We start from the raw sequence: 21,750 nt of genomic DNA, 5'->3' as shown, positions 1-21,750 counted from the left end.
ATGATTTCTCATTGCCAACCCCTGGGAGGCTGTGAGAAAGAGGAAAATGCCCTTGGGACAGTGAGGCAGGTGAGGAGGAAGTCAGTGCCCCTTTCCCCCTCTCTCCTGCTCCATCTCCCAGCTCAGCACAGCAGAACCTCGTGGCAGAGGCCGTTTTGAGCGGCTCCACGGCGCAGGAACCCAACGGGGAGGAAAAGCCCCGGAGATGCCACACGAGGAGGGGCTGCAAATGCAGATCACGGGGATCTGATGGGGAAAGACCCACCCTGGGCCGGGAAGGCGGCCGGAGATGGAGCCAGAGCTCGGAGCTGGTGGTCCATGAGCAGCTCCATGATGGGGAGAAGCCCCACAAGTGCTTGGAGTGTGGGAAGAGCTTCAGGTGCAGCTCCAGCCTGATCAGGCACCAGGTGATCCACAGTGGGGAACGGCCCTACGAGTGTGGGGAATGCAGGAAGAGCTTCAGACTTCGCACCAACCTGGTCTACCACCAAAATATCCCCTCTGGGGATAGGCCCTACGAGTGTTCCGAGTGTGGGAAGGGGTTTTGGATGCGCTCCCATCTTTTCTGGCACTATCGGATTCACACAGAGGAGAGGCCCTTCTGCTGCCCCGACTGCGGGAAGGGATTCAGGCACAACTCCACCCTCGTCACCCACCGGCGCATCCACACTGGGGAGAGGCCCTATGAGTGTCCCCAGTGTGGGAAGAGCTTCTCCAGGAGCTCTACATTGACCCAACACCAACGGAGGCACCGGTGAGGGAAGCCCTGCAAGTGCCCCGAGTGCAGGAAGAGCTTCGTGCGCTGCTCCAGCTCCATCCCCCACTGCAGGACCCACGCTGGGCACAGCCCTGGTGACCCACATTCCCTGTGATCCATGCTGGGAATACACCTGGCTGCTTCTCCTTTTTGTTTGGCTTTAATTTTTTTCTGTTCTTCCTCTCTTTGCGCTTCAAAAGCCAAGACGGATGGATCTGTCACCTCAAAACCACTCAAATCCCACTGAAAACAACTGAATTTTCACCCATAAAGGCTCAATCCCTCCTCAAATTGCTTGTTCCCTCCTCAAAAAAACTCAATCCCAGGCTAAACTCACTCCATTCCACAGCCAGCAGGATGAGATGGGCTTGGAGGGGAATTGGGAGCAGTGGGATCCCAGTTGGGAGTGGTGGGATGGGGATTGTGTGGGGCTGGCTGAGTGGGATGTATTTGACAGCAAATAAAACTTTCAGAGTTACTGATTTCTGTCCCATTCCTTTTCAGTCAGTTCTGTTTGCAGAGTGCCGCCTTCTCAGCTGATTAAATTTGCTGTAAAAATCCCATTTTTTAAATCATCTAACCCAAACAATCCAAAAACCAATATCCAGATATAGCGCTCACCTACAATTAAATTTAAAAAAATAATTGGAATTGTTTTAGAGTACTTAAGGGTGTTATTAAAGTTTAATTGTTTGGTTAAAATGTATGAGAAATTCTAGTGGTGCTTGGTTTTGTGTTTAGTATGTTTGTAATATGAATTGTTTTACTAAGGCGTGTTAGACTGTATGTTAGTTTTTTTAGATATTTTTAATCTAAAGTATATTAGTTATTGCATTAAAACTTTCAGAAAGTATTTCTTAGTATATAATTTGTTTATATTTATTGGTAATATTATAGTAATAGTTATTGTTGTTTTGGTTTGAATCATTGGAGTATCGTAAGAAAAAATATTTCATTTTTATTATAATTGATTTCATTGTAATTATAGTTGATTGATTTATAATTTTGTTTTCAGTTGTTGAGAGGATAGGAAGGAAGTTCAAGGGCAGGAACATTTTTCCCCAGCTTGTGCAGCCCAAGTCTGGGTGCCATTCAGCCCAGAGCTATGGGATAATATTGTAGTGCCTCCCACACATATTCTGCCTCCAAGAAAAGTTTGGCTTGGCTTATTAGAGTGAAATAAATAGAAGCGTAATAAAATGGACAGTTAAACTCATCCCTCTTGAATGACTCTCTTGCTTTCCAGTGTCAATCCTGCACCTCATGCTCCCAAGGCTTGTTACGAGCAAGTGTCTGAGATTGCTTAAAAATTCCCAGGCAAGGTTCAGTAAAAGCAAGATAGAATATTAAGCAACAGCTCAAGAAAATTCATTGGCAACATTCACATTATTACTTACTGCTTGGTTAAGGAACAACATGGGGAAAAAAAGCAAGGAACAAAATTCAGTCAATCAAATGAGAAACATTATGAGAATTACGTGTGTGTGTGTGTGTGTGTGTGTGTGTGTGTGTGTGTGTGTGTTTAGGTGTGTTTGAGAAATGGACAGAAAGGACAAGGATCAAAAGGAATACAGCCTAAAAGCTTAACAGCACTCGAGCTGAGCAGTGGTTAAACTGGAGCCTCCAGGAGTGGGCTCTTGGCCCAGGATCCATGGCTGCTCAGTCATGCTGCCAGTGCAGCAAGCTTGAGAGCGCGCTGGCTCTGCGAGGCCCCACTCAGAGGGAGGTTGCTGCTGGCACCTCTGGGCTCCAGGAGAGCCCCAAGGGCCTCCTTTGGGAGCGCTGTTCATGGGCCACAGGCGAGGGGCCTCAGCCATCAACGCTTCATCGTGGCCGCACCGTGGGTCAGCAGCCTGGCTCTGAGAGTGGGAGAAGGAGGATGTCATGCCATTGAGGCAGGAAAAGCGGTTGCCAAGGCAGTTCACAGGACACCCCAGGAGCTCGTCAGACAGCACAAGTGCCTGGCAGCGCTCGGTGTCTCTGGGAAGCTCAAGAGGAGCTGGGCCCAGGGGCTGCTCAGCAAGGCCCAGGCCTGACAAGCATTTCTCAGGTCACCGTGTGGCCGGACAAGGCTGGGGGCATTCACCACCACAATCTGAAGCACGAGGTTTTGATGTAGGGTAAAAAGGCATGGCCCAGTGGAAGTGGGCCGTGTCCTCATGTTGAGAGCTTTGTAACAAGCTAGCTCCGAGCTAAAGCTCACAGTGAGATTAATTTGACCAAGATAGAAAATGAGGGAGTTGCTATCCCAATTAAACTGTGTCCTTGGCCCACGGATGAAGTAATGCACAGACACAGGTGGTGGAGCAAATAGCCTGGGAAAGTGGAATAGTTATACTAAAAACAGCACGTAGTTAGCTGATAGCTAGTTAGCCAATGGTGAGCTGGGATTTTGCACTATGCATGAGCTAATTAAAGGGTGTATAATAATCGGTGATTCGGGAATAAAGACGAGACTTGTCGATCATCATATGGTGAGCAAGTCTTCCTTCTCCATCAAATGGCTGACCCCGACGTCGACCCGTAAGACGACTACGGACGGACACGGCTGCCACGGATGGGGAAGTAGGAGTGGGTCCCTCTGAAGCAAGGGGGGGGATGGCAAACGAACCACTGCGTTCGCGGCCCTGGGAGCTGTATAGACAGTCTCAGCCTACGTGCTGCCAAAGTCTGTAAGCCTTGCAACAGCGCTGATTAGAAATGGAAAGGCAAGCAGCATATGATTTATTTATTTGCTTTTTAAAAAAGCAGCAGATTAAGGACATAGACTTGCAAAAAGAGCTCCCACAGTTGTTAGCTTCCGGTTGTGCACAAGGAGTTTCTCAAGATCCTTGTGCGCTACGTGAGTTAACAGAGTGGCATAAGTTCGGGACCAGGAGGGCAGTTACGCGCGCCGCGGGAGAGCCTGGGGCAGACGTGGCGGCGAAAACGCGTATGGTAGCGGCGGTCCCAGCAGTGCGGCAGCGGAGCGGACCGAGCGCTGCGGCGGCGGTGTGCTCGGTGCCGGCGGCGGGCACGCGCACCGCGGGTCCAGTGACGCACACGGTGACAAAAACTCGCACGGCAGCTGTCCGTGGAGAAAGCGCACAGATCGCGAAGGAAGTGCCGGCCAGGGCCAAGCCGGCCAAAGCGAGACGCGGCAGCCGAATACGCGGCAGCGACAAGCGCAGTGCCGGTGCTAGCGGCGGCGGATGCGCACCAGTAACGCGAAACCCGAAAGCTGGAGCTGGGAGGGCTTTTTCACTTTTTGCAAGCGCACAAAAGCACCAGTGGTGTGGGACGTGCTCCCGCTGGCTGCGGGTGCTGGTGCAGAGCCAGGGGGAACCAGCCCGAGCGGAAATCCAGGCAGAGCGGAGCCCAAAGGAGATCGGGGCTGCGTGAGTCTGGGCGAGAGCGTTCCTTTCCGCACCCCCGGGATAGCGCAGACTGAGGCTGCCGGAGCAGGCAGGAGACTGGCGAGGGCTGACATTCCTCAAGGCACCGCCCTGTCACAGCTGCCCGGCAACCACAGCAGCCAGCCAATCGCAACAATTCAAACAAGTGTCGGAGAAAAAACAGGTCAGGAATTTTCTTCAAGATCAGGATGAAAAACTTCTGAAAATTCACACAGTGCTTCATCCAGATGTTATACGGGGCATTTTACCCAACTGTTCCACAGGCTTTACAGTTAGTTTGCCAGTTTTTTTTTGTAAACGTGTTTGCTTTTAAAAGTGATTGAGTATTTAGGTTTGATGGCTTTAAGTTTGATGACTTTATTACCTTTCCCTTGCCTGAGGCAGGAAGAACTTTTTAGGGGGGCAGAGTCTAAGTACACTTCCTAGTTTCTGTTTGGACTACATGTGAGAAGATTTAAACTGTAATGTTTCTGTATACTATGGTTTTTATGGTCTTTGCTCTCTTCTATTCATTAAGAGATGGCATTAGATAAATGGATGTAAATGTGCTAATTATTTTGTACTATCCTTATTTTAAGTGAAATTATTTGTGTTTAAGATTATCTGTCATCTTTCTCAGTTTTGATTTAAAATATCTATCCAAGATTCAAAGTTTTAAGAATTATTGATATTAAGTTTATAATCTTTGTTATTTCCAGTTTTGTAGGTAATGCTGATAAATAGTGATTGTTGTTAATACTAGATGAATACTTTGGGAAGGTTGTCTTAACCCCTTCAAGCACTTCTTGTTAAGGAGTTTTCAGATTTTTGTGATAAGAATTATTATTAAGATATTGTTGTAGTATTTACAGCCAGCTTTCATGTGTTTTTCTATGTTTTTTGTGTGATCACCTGCAAGACACGTGTCTCTTCAGAATCCTGTCTTTTTATTTCCTAACTATTTAGATGTTTCTGAAGGTTTTTAGCCAAATTACCAGTTTTGTGGTTCTTTTAATTATTATTACAGGAATACTCCAGCAGAGAATTCAAGAAGTTTGCTGTATTTGGAAAATCTCTGTCTTGACAGAAACTTCAGAAGGATTCAATTATTTGCCAGTTTGATTGGTTTGTAACCCTAAGGTTTCTTGTTTATAACAGTTGGTTTTAAAAGTCCTGTTTAAAAAGTATGTTAAGTGACACTCACCAATTAGAGTTTGAGCTCTGGCCAAGTTCTAACTCTATTTGGATGGAGTGACTGACAATCAACCCAGATGTTTTCTGCATCAAAAAGTATTCAAGTCCTTTTGACTTGGCAATTTGACCATCTATGACGGCTGACCCATTTTCAGAGGTAATTTGGAGAAACATGAATCCGGACATGATTTCTCCAATTCTCTGTCATTTTAAGGTTTATCAGCTGTCGCAGACTCTGGGATAAGAGTTCAGTGTTATAGTGTTTAGTAATTTTCTGATTTTGTATGTATTGTTGATTGTGTATATTATCTAAATTGATTCCTAATTACTTTTATCTTAACATTTCTTTATGTAACATTACAAAATGAAACCAGGACCCATTCTTCACCTCCAAGATTTTGAGAAGATTCTTCAGTCCTGCAGGGATGTGGGATTTGTTTGTGTTTTAACAGGTGCCCAGTCTCAGCTTGAAAAGAAAACGGGGGAGCTCAGGGTATTGGAGTGGCTCTCTCCACCGCTACAGCAACAGAGAACTGTGAGACTGAAAATTGAAATGATTGCATCCCTCATAAAGAAAGGACGTCTTAGAGCAATCCAAGTTACAGGAGCAGAGCCTTCCACAATACGATTGCCCATCAAAAAGGGACACGCTTGACTGGTATTTGGTGAAATCTGGGGAGCTCCAGGAAGCCCTTTTAGGAGCTGGAGCTGTCGTGGAGACTGGGAAACTGCATCCTAGTCCCCTCCAGTGGATGACAGAATGGGACTGGATAACAAAGCCCATTCGGAGTTTGTCACCATTAAGGGGGGCTATCACGGCCTTTACGGACGCTGGTAAAAAGTCCAGGAGAGCAGCCGTGACATGGAAACAGCAAGGACAGTAGCGACAACATTTGTTACATGCAGATGCCAGGGACAGTCTACAGACATTGGAACTTTTAGCTGTAATATAGGCAATGATGAATTTAAAAGGTCCTTTGAATATTGTGACTGACTCCCTTTATGTAGCAGGAGTAGCTGCCAGGGTACTATACTGGGGGAGGGGATATCTTTGTGTTTCCTCTCCAACAGGACCCTTGTGGATCCCCACGAAGTGGACTCGAGCTGTACCAGATGTTGAGGACCGTCGCGGCCTTGTCACCGGAGGACAAAGAGAGGGTGCACAACAAACTGACGCTGATATTGCGACCCTATTTGCAACGCCTCAAGCCCTACTCTAACGACGCGCGACGTGCCTGCGTTCATCTTCCTGACGATTGGATTGAGTGGTGTCAGGACCTTACGGTAGAAGTAAAAGCTCCTCAATCACAGCCATGCCTGGACTGTGGGGACAATAAATGCGCTGCATAGATCGCGCTAGACTGTGGAGGCTGTAATAAGGTGTTTTGGTTGGAGCAATCGACCGTTCGGCAAAACTGGTGCCCAAGCTGCCGATTCTCCTGGAACTTGCAGAACTCGAGGCAGTGAGCACTAAGGGATTTTACAGGGCTTGATTTGGGAGGATCGTTAGGCTTATATGAAGCCCTGGAGCAAATTATCTTGGCATATGTTACTTGGCAACTTAAGACCTTGTGTGAGTGAGTAGAAAAGCAAGTGCGTACTCACATAATAGCTTCGCGCTGTCGAAAGCTTGTGCCCCTCACACAGACATCCATTGTTGGACCGATTAAAAAAGACTGTGGGGTTGAGGAGGCACTAGACGACTGCATCAAGCAACTTAAGTCCTGTTCTCTTCACTCCAGAGGGACTGCCAAATAAGGCAACCCACATTCTGGAGTGAGCTGAAACAGGTGGTAGTAGCCACACTTTTACCTGGAGGGGCAGCGAATAAGGCCATGAATTTGGCCAAGCAATTAGGCTGCTGGGCCAAAGACGAACTGAATGCCACCTCCCAGGTATTGGACATGCTGTCTCAAGATGTACAAAGTGTAAATCATGCAGTATTGCAGAATAGAGCAGCAATCGATTTCTTATTATTAGCTCAAAGCCATAGTTGTGAAGAATTTGAGAGTATGTGTTGTATGAATTTATCAGATCATTCTGTATCAATATGCTATAGAGATATTGTGTGATGGTATTGCTAATGCTTGTATTACCATGCTTGCTTAATTGTATACAAAGAATGGTGAGTCAGATGATGGAAAGGGCTTGGAAAACAACACTTCTAGCCCAAAAAATAAAACGGGGGAAATGTTGAGAGCTTTGTAACAAGCTGGCTCCAAGCTAAAGCTCACAGTGAGATTAATTTGACCAAGATAGAAAATGAGGGAGTTGCTATCCCAATTAAACTGTGTCCTTGGCCCACGGATGAAGTAATGCACAGACACAGGTGGTGGAGCAAATAGCCTGGGAAAGTGGAATAGTTATACTAAAAACAGCACGTAGTTAGCTGATAGCTAGTTAGCCAATGGTGAGCTGGGATTTTGCACTATGCATGAGCTAATTAAAAGGTGTATAATAATCGGTGATTCGGGAACAAAGACGAGACTTGTCGATCATCATATGGTGAGCAAGTCTTCCTTCTCCATCAACCTTGCCACCAAGAACTTAGAAAAATGGGAGAGATGGAATCAGTAGCACAAGGATCTGCATTGTGATTCTCCCACAGGCCTGAGGACTGGCAGCCGATGGGGCCTGGGGGGCTCCCTGGGAAGGGGCCCGGCCCCACGGCAGGAGCCGCCCGGCCCGGCCCGGCTGAGAGAGGGCTGGGCCAGCCTTGTTACCTCTTTGCTGGCCAGAAGGGAAAGAGACCCTCCCAGGCTTTCTCATCTTCAACATGTGTCTTCACAGAGCCGTGTAGTTTCCTTAGCAGCGTAACAGATGGTCAAATCTCAAAGCTAATTACTGATTGGGTGTTTCTGTCAGACATGAAGGAAACTGCTAGCAGCTTTTCTTAGGACATCACTTCTATGATGCAAAACCACCGGAACAGCACACAGCACAGAGCTCCTTTGTCCATATGTAGTGCTCATGAGCCCAAGGCCTCAAAACCCATCCTTGGGAGATCTCTGGGCCCTCTCCAAGGTGTTTTCAAATGAAAACATTCAGCTCATAGTCTAAGAAAATCACCAGAGGACAGGGCCAGCCTGACCTGTCTGTCCTGGCTACTTTTGTCTGGGAGCAATCCTTGAATATACCGAATTTGGGAGGACAAATTCTAATTTCGGCCATGGCATTTGGACATGAAAGCCAGTTTTTTTCCATAGGAAGGAAGGAACAGAGCCCCAGTGTTTCCCAGGTGGATGAGAGGTGACGACCAGAGGCCAAGGCCAGCCAGAGCTAGCAAGTTTTGTTCTGAGAGATTCCCTTGCATACAGGAAATATTTTAGGGAGAGTACCAATTTTGGCAATGGGCAACAGAAAAGACCAAGGGTTCTTTTCTATAGCAAGGAAAGCAGAGAGCCCCAGTGCTCCAGGAGCTGATGAGAAGCAGCCCTTGACATTCCAACATCAGCCAGACCTGTCAGGTGGCCCTGGCAGGCCAAGCCAGCCAGACCTGTTCCACGTTCCCTTCGTTTCATGGGGCCCCACAATTCCCATTGGTCCCTTGCTTCCATGAGGCCCTGAGGTGTCATAATGTCCCCTTGGTGACATGAGGCCCTGAAGGGCCCTAATGGTCTCCATGGGTCCATCAGGCCCCACAGAGTCATAATGGTCTCTGGGTTCAATGAAGCCCCGCTGTATCACCATGGCCCCTTGGTTCCATGGGCTCCAGTGGTGCCACAATGATCCCCTTGGTTTCATGAGGTCCCCACAGTGTCCCAGTGATCATCATGGGAAGGAAAGAACCAAGCCCCAGTATTGCAGGGGCAGCCACTAGAGGCCAAGAGTCATAAGCTGACAAGGAAGTGAGTTTTCTTGGGAAGTTCTAGTCAAACCAATCAGTGGTCAGATTTTAATATTGACATCTGGTGTAACCATGGATGACATGGACACACCTCTGAGAACATAGAGGGTTAAAAGCAGAGAACTCCCAGGGGAACTCTCTTTTATTCCAGTCAGTGAAGGGTTCAGGCCTCCCCTGCCCAGCCACAGTCCGGGTGGGACAGGGGAAGCCATGCGGCCTGGGCTGAGGGGGGCCGGAACCCCGGACAGAGAAGGGGTGAATGGAGTGGAACTGGGCATGGCCCCTGCAGGAATGGAGGGGTGGAGAAGCACTGAGATATCCTGGGCAGCCCCCCCAGAGAGAGCCCCCCTGCCAGACAGAGAGAGCCTGTGCCACCTTGAAATTTGATATTATGTGCTGGCAGCAGGGCCAGCAGAGGAGAAAGAGAAGGGAGGAGGAAGGTGCCCAGCCGTGGGAGTCCTGGGCCAGCTGCTGGGAGATTTCAGCCATCCTGAGGGCAGCAGAGCCTGAGACTTTAACTCTTCCTCAGACAACTTTGCGAAAACTTGGCGAAACTCTAATCCTTGATCTGAAAGAGAAGAGAGACAGCCTGGGACTTGAGATGTCAGAAGATGGGAAAGAAGCCTAGGTGGGAAGAGATGATGGGAGTGGCCTTTGGCTGGACTTTTTCTTGTATAGCCATAGACTGAACCAATTTTCCTGTAACAGAGAGACTGCATTTAGGTAGATGCAATGGCTTGAGCCAAGAGAGTGACCTGCTGCAGTGATTGCCATGTGAGGAGTGAGAGTGACCTGCTGCAGTGACGCCATGTGCAGGAGTGAACAGAGAAAGATGAGGAGGGTGTGGTGGTGCCCTCTGTCTTCAGAGAAGAAGAAGATCTCTGTTCTCAAGACCCTCGGCCCCAGGGGAGGTGAAAATGAGGGGGTCTGTTGTCCCAAAATGAGAAAAACTGTCATTCTCTGGTACTTGGCAAAGCATCCTTAAAAGGAACCCTAGAAGCAGTCTTGGTCCATGGACAGTGGTGAGAGCATGGAAGGAGGAGGTCACAATGGCAGATTTTCTCTGGGTGGTGCCATGTGTGAGATGGAAATATGAGAGGTTTCAACTGTGTTTCCTGGGGAAGACTATGGTACCAGAGAGACTCCTCTCTCCCTTGATGAACTGCGAATTGATTATCTGAGGGGTGGTAACTTGACTGAGAATCCAAGGTTTTGTCTCACTGTGCTTTGGTGGAAATTGGGTGGGGAGAGGAGGAATGTTTTGGAAGGTTTTAATTTTGAATTTTGTGTTTCTTTTTTTATAGTTGTAGGTTAATAAAGTTTTTTTTTTCCTTTATTTCTAAGCTTGAGCCTGCTCTGCTCTGTTTCTGCTCACATCTCACAGTAACCATTTGAGAAAAATATATTTTCATGGGAGCACTGGCATTGCTCCAGCACCAACCCATGACACAGAGAAAGGCCAGAGGGGCAGGGAAGACACTAGGAATTGGTCACATTTTCTCCTGTCACAGCCATGACTCAGGGAATAGGATTAAACCTGGAAAGGCTGAGGCGCATTACTGACCTCTTGCTACCTAAGGAAAGAAAGAGAAATTAAGATAATTTGTCCTTTTTTGGGTTGTCCAGTTCAAAAAAGACACTGAGTCAACCAAGAAGGTTGGGAAAGCTGGATATACAAGGATTGACAGGGAAGCTGGGAGTAGAAGATGTGCCCATACTCATGGTGAAGGAAAATCCTGTTCTTGGATGAAACTCCCTAAGGCAAGGATTCCTTGAGAGAAGATGGATCCCAACTCTTGGAGATACTAAAATTTTGATTGGAAATTGGGTGACCTGAACAGCTGGGCCCTATTTGGAACAGGTTTATGGACTGGTTAATTCAAAAGAGGATGTCCAATCTAAATTATTCTGAAGTTTTATATAAAGGGTTCTCTTGAGGATTTTTTGCAAGTTGCAAAACAATGGCCATATTCAGCCGATGCACAATCCAGCCTGATGGTAACAATGGATAATGGACATGTTCACAGACAATGGATAACGGAAATATTCAGAAACGGGGTCAGTATATCCTGAGAAACATAGAAGAAGAAGAATCATCAAGACTCAGCAAGTTTGTCAGCAAGTTTGAAAAAAAAAAAGAGAAGCAAAGGGTGGGCCAGACAACCACAGAAATCAGATGATCCAATCAGCATTCTAATTTAGATGCATGAACAGCTAGGATTAATCAGTCATGTATTAGCTAGAGACATGTGAACAGTAGAAACTTATTATAAATTAAGCCTTTTTAGGATACTCAATTAGCTTCACTCGATCGTATTGATCATGATGTGATGTTCCCATTCCTGATTCTCCATTTTGGTGGAGAATGTGGGCACCCCCAGCGTGATAGCACGAGAGGGACTCGAGGACGGCAATTTGGCTGCTGTGCAGAAGATCAGAGCCAGCCTTTGAGGAGCAGAGAAGCCAGTCTGAAGAAGTGTGTTTCCTGGCCTGTTGGAGTCCACTCTGGCTAGCTACAGACCCTTGCCCACACAATACTTCATAGACGATGGTAAAAGATTACAGAAGTGTTCTCCTCCACGTGGGAAACATTGTCCTTTATTCCAAGACACACATCAGGCAGACAAACCCATGGGAGAAAAGAGGGCTTTCCCTAGCAAGCAGAGAGCTTTTCTACCCCCCTGGGATGGGGACAGAGGGAGAGGTCCACAGCCAAAGGGATACCAGTGAGGAGTGGTGAGGGGAGGGGTAACCCAGGGGAGAGACCACCAGGTGGTACCGGGACAGGTGAGGGAAAGACCATGTGATAGGGAAAAGGGGTAACAAACCACATGATGTAACATAAGCTATACAGTGCAATATAAAACTATTCTGTGCAAATTCCCAATCACCCAGTGCAAGAGAACAACTAAACTGGTGCACCACAACACCACAGTAGTGAGAGGGACACAGAGCCCCTGGTCCCCAGCCCTGCACAAGCATTCCCTGAGGCCAGAGGGATGGAGACACCCCTGAGCATCCCTCAGGCAAGGGGACAGAGACCCCTGAGCATCCCCTGGGCTGAGAGGGACAGAGACTCCCTTGAGAACCTGCTTGGCATGGGGGTGAGAGGGAGAGAGACCCCCCAGGCATTCCCTGGAGTGAGAATGATGGAGACCCACTGGGGAATGGCCTGGGGTGACAGGGACAGGGGCAACCCCTGGGGAATAGCCTGGGGTAGCAGGGACAGGGATAAGCCTGCCATGTCCCTCCCAAGCATCCCCCAGGGTGAGAGGCACAGAGACACCTCGAGCATCCCCTGGGCACCAGACAAAATAAACTTGGCAGAAATCAAACTCAACCCTACATAAAATGCCTTGAATTTGCTCTTCCCACTAGTCACTTGTGATAGAAATGTAAACAAATCCCAGTCATGAATAAACTGACAGTAGAAGAAATGAATAAACTGACAATAAAAACAATGGCAATTTCAAGTTTCATTGGTTCCTGCACAGCTCCAGCTCAGCTGCCGGAAGGTTCTGATAAAAGAAAAGTGGAAATTCAGCCCAATACAAGTTATTAAATGGGAGGGAAAGCTCCGTATAGTGGTCAGAAAGGTGACAGAGACAAAGAGAATAATGATTCTCACATATTGCAAAGCCCCTAAGCCTGTGAATTCGGGATTTATTTGTGAATTTAGCTCATGGAGCTGGGCTTCTTTTAGGACTTTTAACAGCCTTGTGTTCCTCACTGTGGGGTGAATGAACCTTGTCAGTCTCATTGGTATAATTTGCTCCCTTTCCTCCAGTGATTTTAACAAACTTTTCAAGGAAGGACAAAAAAATATTTTCTTTACACTGACCACCCACAACAGCCATTTTCCTCATCAGTTCTCCCATATGTCTCCCAGAGGAAGCTGCATCCAAGATTCCAAGAGTTCCTCCAGAAAGAGCTACAACCTCAGAAGAGGAGGGAACCATGCTGTTGTCAAAGGCACTTAGGGTCAGACAACACTGCCTAAACCCACTGTGCCAAAATAATGTTGCAATCTGGTTAATAAAATTGTTAGAGAGATGCTTCTGCCCCAATGAAGGTACTAATGAGACAAAATCCAAAGTGGATTTTATTGAACAGTAAATGTGAGGTAGTGAGAGAGATGGAAAGAAAGAGAAAAGGGGAGAGGGCAAGGGAGTGACAGGGACGGAAACCTTCCCTGAGGCAGAACAAGTGTGAGGTTGTCCCCTGTGTGTGTGGCCTTCCCAGGGTGGGGGTTTGACACCTGAGCCAGTTTGGGTAAGGGGGGTGGTGTTCACACCCCCAGCAGGGATTACCCCACTGTTTCAGGTTGCAGTGCAAGATGTAACCAAATGCATGTTTTCCATCACCACCTTTAGAAACTGTTATAAACAGACAGGGCAGTGTTCTTTATCTCTTCCAGGACTCAGCCCTAATAACACCCTCCAGGGGGTCTCTTCTGTGAATGGGCCATTGAGTGTCCCTGCAGGACTGGTAAAATGACATCATCCCATTGTGGGATGCTCCACCCAGGGGGAGGAGCCACACATTCCTACCTGCATATAAGCTGAGTCTTGCAACACCAGGAGCACCTTGGCTACTGGATTGCCAGAGGACAGGAGCTCCATAAGCACCACTGGACCTTCAGAGGAGGACCAGACCCATCTCCAGGATCACTGCTTTGACAGAATCACGATCATCACTGCAACAGGACTGCAGCCACCATTTAATGGGACTGCTACCAGCACCCTGACCAACAGGGTGCCAGGTTATATCCTGACTGTGTCAGTTTAAGGCAGTGTTTCTGTATCATTGCATTGACCTTAATTTTCTTAATTGTAATTCTGGCCTAGAATCTCCCCCTGGTTTGACCTCAAACCAATACAAAACTCAATGCATTAATCTCTTGTTTTCCCCCCCCAAACATAATTTCCCATCCCAAAATCTTTGCCAGATGGAGGAGGAAGCTGCGAGGAAGACGAAGATGCCCTGGGACACCTAGGCAGGTGAGGAGGAAGTCACTGCCCTTTTCCCCCTTTCCTTTGCTCCATCTCAAGCCCAGCATGGCCCCTGGCTGCAGGACACCACCACCGGCAATGCTGTCCTGCCACAGATGAACTGGGGGAATTTCCTTTCCCTTCCCTCTGGCACAGAGGCAAATCCCATCCTCTTTCTGTCCTCCCCCCCCCCCCCCCCCGACAAGGATCTGAGGATGGAGACCAGCGAGGACAAAGCCCCATGGCACGACATCGTAGCAGAGGCGATGATGTTGAGCAATTTGAGTGGCTCCACAGCACAGGAATACAACAGGGAAGAAAAGCCGCAGAGATCCCACAGGAGGAGGGGCTCCAAACCCAGCCCAGGGTACTCTGAAAAGGAAAGACCCACCCTGAGCCAGGTAGGTGGACAGAGCTTCAGCCAGAGCTCGGAGCTGGTGGTCCATGAGCAGCCTCATGATGGGGACAAGCCCCACAAGTGCTTGGAGTGTGGGAAGAGGTTCAGGCAGAAGACCACCCTGATCAGCCACCAGATGATCCACACTGGGGAATGGCCGTACAAATGTGGGGAGTGTGGGAAGGGGTTCAGCTACAGATCCACCCTTGTGACCCACCAACGCATCCACAGTGGGGAGAGGCCCTACGAGTGTCCTGAGTGTCAGAAGAGGTTTCGGATCAGCTCAGCTCTCCTCCTGCACCAGCGGATTCACTCAGAGAAGAGGCCCTTCTGCTGCCCTGATTGTGGGAAGGGCTTCAAGTGCAACTCCAACCTCGTCAGGCACCGGCTCATGCACACCGGGGAGAGGCCCTACGAGTGCCCCACGTGTGGGAAGAGGTTTCAGGCCCGCTCCAATCTCCTCAGGCATCAAAGGATTCACACAGATGAGAGGCCCTTCCGCTGCCCTGACTGCGGGAAGGGCTTCAAGCAAAACTCCCACCTCATCAGGCACCGACGCATCCACACTGGGGAGACGCCCTACGGGTACCCCACATGTGGGAAAAGCTTCACCCAGAGCTCTGACTTGACCAGCCAGGAGTCACTGGTAAGGGCTGTCCTGCCAGTGCCCCAACTGCAGGGAGAGCTTTGTGCCCTGCTCCAGCTTCATCCCCCATTGGAGGACCCATATTGGAAAGAGCCCTGGAGATATGTGTTCCCTGTGATCCATGCTGGGGAGACACCTGTCCCTCCTCCTGCCCCTGCCAATGACATGGTGTGGGATCAAAGACCATGAGGGTCTGGCCAGGGCCATGTCATTACCTTCACTCTCACCTCTAGTCATTGCCAGGGGCAGGAAAAGGACTCTTTCCCTGAGGAGAAGAGTGTCCTTTCCAGGCAGGAGGAAATTGTGGCCGGGAAGAGACAGTTAGTTGCATTGTAGTTTTCCCTTTTGCATATCCCTTCTGTGATCAATATTGTTTTTGTTTCTGTTTGTTTCATATCTCATTGCTGTTCCAAATAAATTGTTCTTATCCCAGCCCAGGATCTTTGCCTTTTGTTATTTCCATGGGAGGTGGGATGTCAGCGCATGGCAGTGCAGTTTTAGTTGGATCAGGAAATTGAGGAATCCCATTCCTAAAGGCCAACCTGTGGAAACAGAGCATCCCAGCTGGTCCCAGCCCTGGTGCCCATGGCAACAGCCTTGAGAGCGGGTCCCTGGCTGGGGCTGTGGGAACCTCTTCCCTCTGGTGCCCAGGGACAGGACTGGAGGAAACAGCTGCAGCTGAGTCGGGGCAGGCTCAGGTTGGATCTCAGGAAAAGGTTTTTCCCCAGAGGCTGCTGGGGCACTGCCCAGGCTCCCCAGGGAAGGCTCCCAGCTCCAGGGCTCTCTGAGCTCCAGCAGTGTTTGGACAGCGCTGCCAGGCTCAGGCTGGCATTGTTGGGGTGTCCTGTGCAGGGCCAGCAGTTGGACTCCAGGATCCTGATGGGTCCCTCCCAGCTCAGCCAATTCTGTGGAACTGGGGGAACAGGGGCCTGGTGATGGATGCCATGGAAACTGACCATAGGAATGGGGCTGGTGATGGTTGCCTGCTAAGGATCAGATTTTTCACACGCCCTCAGAGGAGTTCCATGGGGACATTCCAAGAGTCTCCAGGATGTTCAAGAGCTGGAATGTCACAGGCAGAGACAGGGGCTCCATGGACACCTCCCAGGGGTTTCTGGGGATGGTAAAGAGCCGTGTGGTCAGAGGCAGTCACAGCCATTCCATGGTGACATCCCAGGGCACCTTGGGCTGCAAAGGCACCGATCTGTCACAGGCACTCACGAGGGCTCCATGGTGACATCGCAGGAGTCCCCAGGCTGCCAAAGAGCCGGGATGTCCCAGACACTTCCAGGTTTTCCTGTCATGGGCACAGTGCGAGGTTCAGGCACAAGCTTTATTTCTTTATTGGAGAAACTCCTGTTGAGACATGATGTGGAGAAATGACACCCAAGAGCCACCATGGATCCTCAAAACCCTGCAGGGCCCCTACACTTCTAAAACTCCTTTTAATACAGGAGACTGGGAGTGGTTGGATCCCATCCCACGCCCAGACATTTTCAAAGGTGTAAAAGATTGGACAGGTAGAATTGAACCTTAATGCAATTTGTCCCACAGGATTAATGATGGAATACCAGAAAAATTTCTATTAATACAGCTCGGATTGCTTCTGATCATAATTAGAAGAAAGAATTAACTACAGTTATTTACTCCACAGTACAGGACCTATAACAATTATTAGAATATTCTGCTCTAGGCAACATTTTGAAATAAACAGGGCCTTGCAGGAGTTGTTGGAGCCCATTGCAGGCAGAGCCTCCTGCTCCAGCAGGAACTGCCTTTCCTGTGCCATCAGCAGGGCAGGTCCCGCTGCAGGAAAAGCCCCAGGCCAGCCCCAGCACAGGGAAGGGCTCGGGCACAAGGGCAGAGTGCCGTGCTGGGAGCTGTGCCAGGCAGAGCCTGAGGCACCAAAGGCTCCTTGGCAGCAGCAGCTGCTTGCAGGGCATGGCCAGAAGCCTCCCTTGGCAGCCCGGCCTGGTGGCCACCACTGCAGAGCTGCTGCCTCAGGGCTCATTTCTGCCTGGGCTCTGAAAAGCCACTTCTGCTCCAGGAGCCTGCCTGGGAAGCCATTGGCCCCAGCACCTTGGGCACAAGATATTGATGACAAAAATCTTCATGCCAGCAGAGACAAGGCAGGGGCAGAGGAAAGGGGAGAGCCAGGCCCAGGGCACAGGGCTGCCATGGTGATGGCTGTGAGGTCACTGCCCCTGCAGCAGCCTGGCTGCCCTCAGCAGACATTCTGGCCAGAAGCGTTGTGAGGGCACCCAGCACAGCAGAGAACCCACACAACAGGAAATCTGTCCTTGGGGATGAGAGGGTTTCACTGGGTCAGGTTGCACAAAGGTCCTGCTCTTGTGGAATTCCTGGGGTTGGGAATCCACTTTTCTGGGAAAACAGTTGCACTTTTGTGCCACTCTCATCATTGCAAAATATTTCCTCGTTTTAACAAAAGTAAATCCACCCTCATTAGGTTGAAAGACATTGAGCCTTGTTCTGTCACTGCAAGATTTGGGAGAAAATAACTTTGACCACTTTTTTTCTATTTTCACAGACCTTGAAGAGGACCCAAAAATCTCCCAAGATGGGTTTTGGAGGCCTGATAACATAACCAGGATGTAGAGTCTGATAGCTCTGGGCCCAGTGGTGTGGAGACTGAGGACAGAACAGGAGTAGTCTGAGAGGGCTGGAAGGGTGGTTTCAGAGAGGCTGGAGCTTTTCTTCAAAGAGGATATAAGCATGAGAAGGCAATAATGGCACCAAGGGCACCTGGGGAGGCCCAGACTGGACAGCGGGAGAAAGGAATTTCCCTCCCAGGGCAGGGCTGTGGTGCAATACATCCCCCAGAAGGAGCCTGGAGCAGCCCAAGGTTTTGTGTGGGCAGGCAGAGGCAGGCAGGAGGCAGAGCTGTCAGCAAAGGAAGAGGCCAGCCAGGTGGGGCAGCCGGGGGATGACAACAGCCTGCAGGGACAGAGGCACAGGGCAGGGACACCGTAGGACAGCCTGGGCTGCACAGGGCACAGGGATGGGCAGCAGCTGCAAGGCCCTGACAGAGCCAACTTGGGCAGCACTTTGGCCATGGCTGCTGGCCCTGGGCCTGAGCCAGGAGCAGGAGACAAGTGACCCTTGCAGGCCTGGGGCCTCATTGCCTCCTTGTCCCTGCTCAGCAGCCTGGCAGGGGCCGCCCCATGGTGCTGCCCTTGGCATTGCACATCCCCACATCCCAGTGCCCATCCTGGGAAGAGCCCTGAGCAAGGAGGGAGGGACAGGATGTGCCTGGCCAGGGGCTGGGGCTCAGGCCTTGGGCCTTTGCATTCCTGAAACACATCCAGGTTTGCTCAGCACCAGAGACACCTTTGCCTTGTTTGTCCCCAGCTGTCATCACTGTCTCCAGTGTTCTCCTCTGACTGGCAAAAACTTTCTCAGTCGTGTCCCTCAGTGGGACCCATTAAAATTTCAAGAAACTTCAGATTTTCAATTTGACTTCTTGAGAAGTTTTGTGAAGACTCTCTCAGGGACCGAGTCTGATGTAAACAATACCAAAGCCCTGAGAGAGTCATTAAAGTTTTTCTAGTCCAATTATGGAGAAATATTTCAAAATGTTTGTAAGAAATATCCATTATTATTTCATAAGATATATTTTATTACATTTCTTTTTAGAGCAGAGGTGATTGCAGCATTCTGTGATTGATATTGACCCAGGGTCTCTCCTCAGGTGCTCTGGCCTGCTCAGAGAAGCTGTGCCTTGAGCTCTGACCCAGTGTGGACAGCCTTGCTCCACATTCCCCAGCCCCATCCTGTCTGTCCTCACTCACCTGGGACCTGCTGTGCTTGGAGAGCTGGCTGCACTCAGCCTAAGAGGGGTTTTTCCCTTTTTGAAGCAATCTCAAACTCCTGACTTTCCCCACTGAACACAGACACACTCCTCAGGTGTGTGCCAGCCCAAGGTGCCACCAAAACCACTGCAGGCTGCCCTGGGCCAGCTGTGAGGGTGGATCATCAGCCCAAGCTGCACTGGGCCACTGCAAGGGGCTGTGGCCATGGACACTGCCCTGACCCCACTGCTCGGTTTGGCTGCCACTGCAACCCTGAGAAATTAAACTGTGCTTGGAAACACTGGGGAGCACTGGGACATACTGGGAAACACTGGGAACACTGTAGGAGACACTGGGATATACTGGGATTCACACTGCGGAGGACTGGGACAACCTGAGAACACAAGGAATGCTGAGGGAGAATCTGGATGGACTGGGATGGACAGTGGGGGTACACTGAGACACAGTGGGACATGCTGGAACATACTGGGATATACTGGGAGTGACACTGGGAGTGACACTGGGGCATGGGACATTGCAGGGAAGACTGGGAGACACTGGGGCATACTGTGGATGACATTTAGAGGAACTGAGAGGGACTGTTGAAATAAATCGGCAGGAGATTTTTCTCCTTTTTAATGCCTTTATTAAGAAGAATCAGCTCAGGTGGGGAGAAATCGACGGGTCGCGCCCACACTGCCTTTGCTCCCAGGCGTGGCACGAAGGAGGAGGATGATGCAGCTTTGTCCGCTGGTCTGCAGACAGAACTGGGGACTCTGTCCTCATGGGAGAGTCGTTGAGTCCTTCCTTTGTTTGTTTAAAAACCCGGGGGGTGTCTTTAATCAGTTTCTTTTCAGGTTAGGGTGAGAAATAAAAAGGTCCAAGCAGGTATGGGACTATGCTCCCATCCTTAGACGTCACTTAGGTCACTTGTTGGCTTGTGATTTTAGGGGTTTTTCTTGTAAAAACTGTAAAACTGTAAAAACCCAAGGTGCACTGCATTTCTTATTTGCATACTGGCTCCAATGTCACTCTATTTTCTTTACCTCGGAGGGGTCTGTCCTGGTGTCTTTTTTTTGGTAAGTGGCCAGCATCAGGGAAACAATCAGTTAATCACCGGCCATTAACAGGTATTCGAAGAGCTTTTCTTTGGCAGCACATCTAAAGAAGTCTGACTGGTTTGACTTGTTTTTTTTAACTCTGAAACTAAAAAAAATACAATTTTCTATTCATAACAACTGGGAATGAACTTATGTGTATTGGGACAAATGGTCTCTACTGGGAGGGCCTGGAGGGGCATAGTGGATGTGCTTGGTTGTACTGGGGATGAACTGGGCAATACTGAGAGGGACTGGAGGGATTGAATGGGCTGTTCCCACCTCTGCCGTCTCCCATTTGCCAAAGCTCCCGTCCATCACCGCTCACAACCAAACAGCCCAAGGGATCGGGGCCTCAAGGGCAGAGCCTGATGTCAGTGCCATCTTTTCGTTTTTTCCTACAACTCCTGTCATGCTCCAGTCGCAACTGAGCCCCACTGGAGCCGGGACTGCAACGCTCGTCATGCCCCGCGCTCCACAGAGCCCACCCCGGCATCCACCCCCCATCTGTCCCATAAGTGTCCCCCCGACCCTCCAGGATCCCTCAGTGCCCCTCAGAACCCATTAGGGACCCCGCAAAAAGAGTCCCCGGATCCCCTGAGTGCTCCCAGCCCCACAGATGCCCGGTACAGCCACTTCTGGGAATTCATCTCCTCTCATCCCCCGCAGCCCCAGAGCTCCTCATAGCACAGCCCCGCACCTAAAACTCGTGCCGTGCCCCACGCCTTAAAGAGTCCAGTTGGAGCTCCCCAAGCGCCCCCCAGGTATTCCCGAACCATTTACATTCCCCCCGAGGACTCAAGTCGCGGCTCGGGCCCTGAAGTGTCACCCCAAGTGCCTTCCTGAACCCCCAAACGCCGCGGTCCAGCCACTTCCGGGACTACAGCTCCCATCATGCTCTGCGGCACAGGTACAGCGCTCTTCGAGCCGGGACTTCATCTCCCGTCATGCCGCAACACACCAAAAGCCATTGCAGCTGTGCCTACAACTCCCATGATGCTCTGCGGCCCCGTTTAACCGTATTATACCCGCGCCTACAACTCCCATCACCCCCCGCGCCCCAGAGAGCCCCGTTCGAGCTCCCCAAGGGCTCGACCAGACCCCAAAGGGCCCCAAATTCCCCTCCCTGACCTCCAAGGGCCGCCCTGGACCCCCAAGTGCTCCCCCGGACCCAGAAATGTCCCTCAGAATTCCTGAGTGCCCCTCCAAGTGCCCACCTGGCTCCCCTAAGTGTTGTCCATACCCTCAAGTTCTTTCTAAATTCCCTCCCCAGACCCACAACTGCCTCAAATGTGCCCCAGAAATGTCTCTCTGGACACCAAAAGGCTCTCCCATGCCCCTGTCTGAGAGAAAGATGATAAAAACGATGACAAAATGACTGGACATATTACTAATTACCATAAAGAGGAAGAAATAAATAGCCAATAGATCTTCATTAATTAAGGAAGGGGAATGTGCTACATAGAACCAAAGAACATTAATGTTCTTGGCTAATAAAAATGTACAGATTTTTTATGCAAATATAAAAACTAGGTAAGAAAAACCACTCTTAATATTATAAATGAAAAGAAATATATACATAATTAAATAATCACACAAAATAATGTGTTACAGAATAAAATAAAAGAATAAATTACA

At 49.6% G+C, this 21,750-nt stretch overlaps 1 protein-coding gene across 1 annotated transcript in view; it reads left to right on the top strand.

The window, feature by feature from the left end:
* LOC135306179 (zinc finger protein 850-like) overlaps positions 1–21,129 on the top strand; it is a gene marked incomplete at its 5' end in the record, with an annotated part of 412,436 nt that extends 391,307 nt beyond the window's left edge. Inside the window, 7 exon segments of the mRNA XM_064429767.1 lie at positions 280–754; positions 3,634–3,958; positions 6,397–6,609; positions 14,044–14,172; positions 14,370–15,206; positions 20,732–20,738; positions 21,023–21,129. Coding sequence (XP_064285837.1) covers positions 280–754; positions 3,634–3,958; positions 6,397–6,609; positions 14,044–14,172; positions 14,370–15,206; positions 20,732–20,738; positions 21,023–21,129 — 2,093 coding nt within the window.
* Positions 21,130–21,750: the final 621 nt, after the last annotated feature.

This window comes from Passer domesticus, chromosome 8 (genome assembly GCF_036417665.1).
Source record: "Passer domesticus isolate bPasDom1 chromosome 8, bPasDom1.hap1, whole genome shotgun sequence".
NCBI classification, from domain to species: Eukaryota; Metazoa; Chordata; class Aves; order Passeriformes; family Passeridae; genus Passer; species Passer domesticus.
The sequence above is the reverse complement of the archived record's forward strand: the minus strand, read 5'-3'. Positions and strand labels throughout refer to the sequence as shown.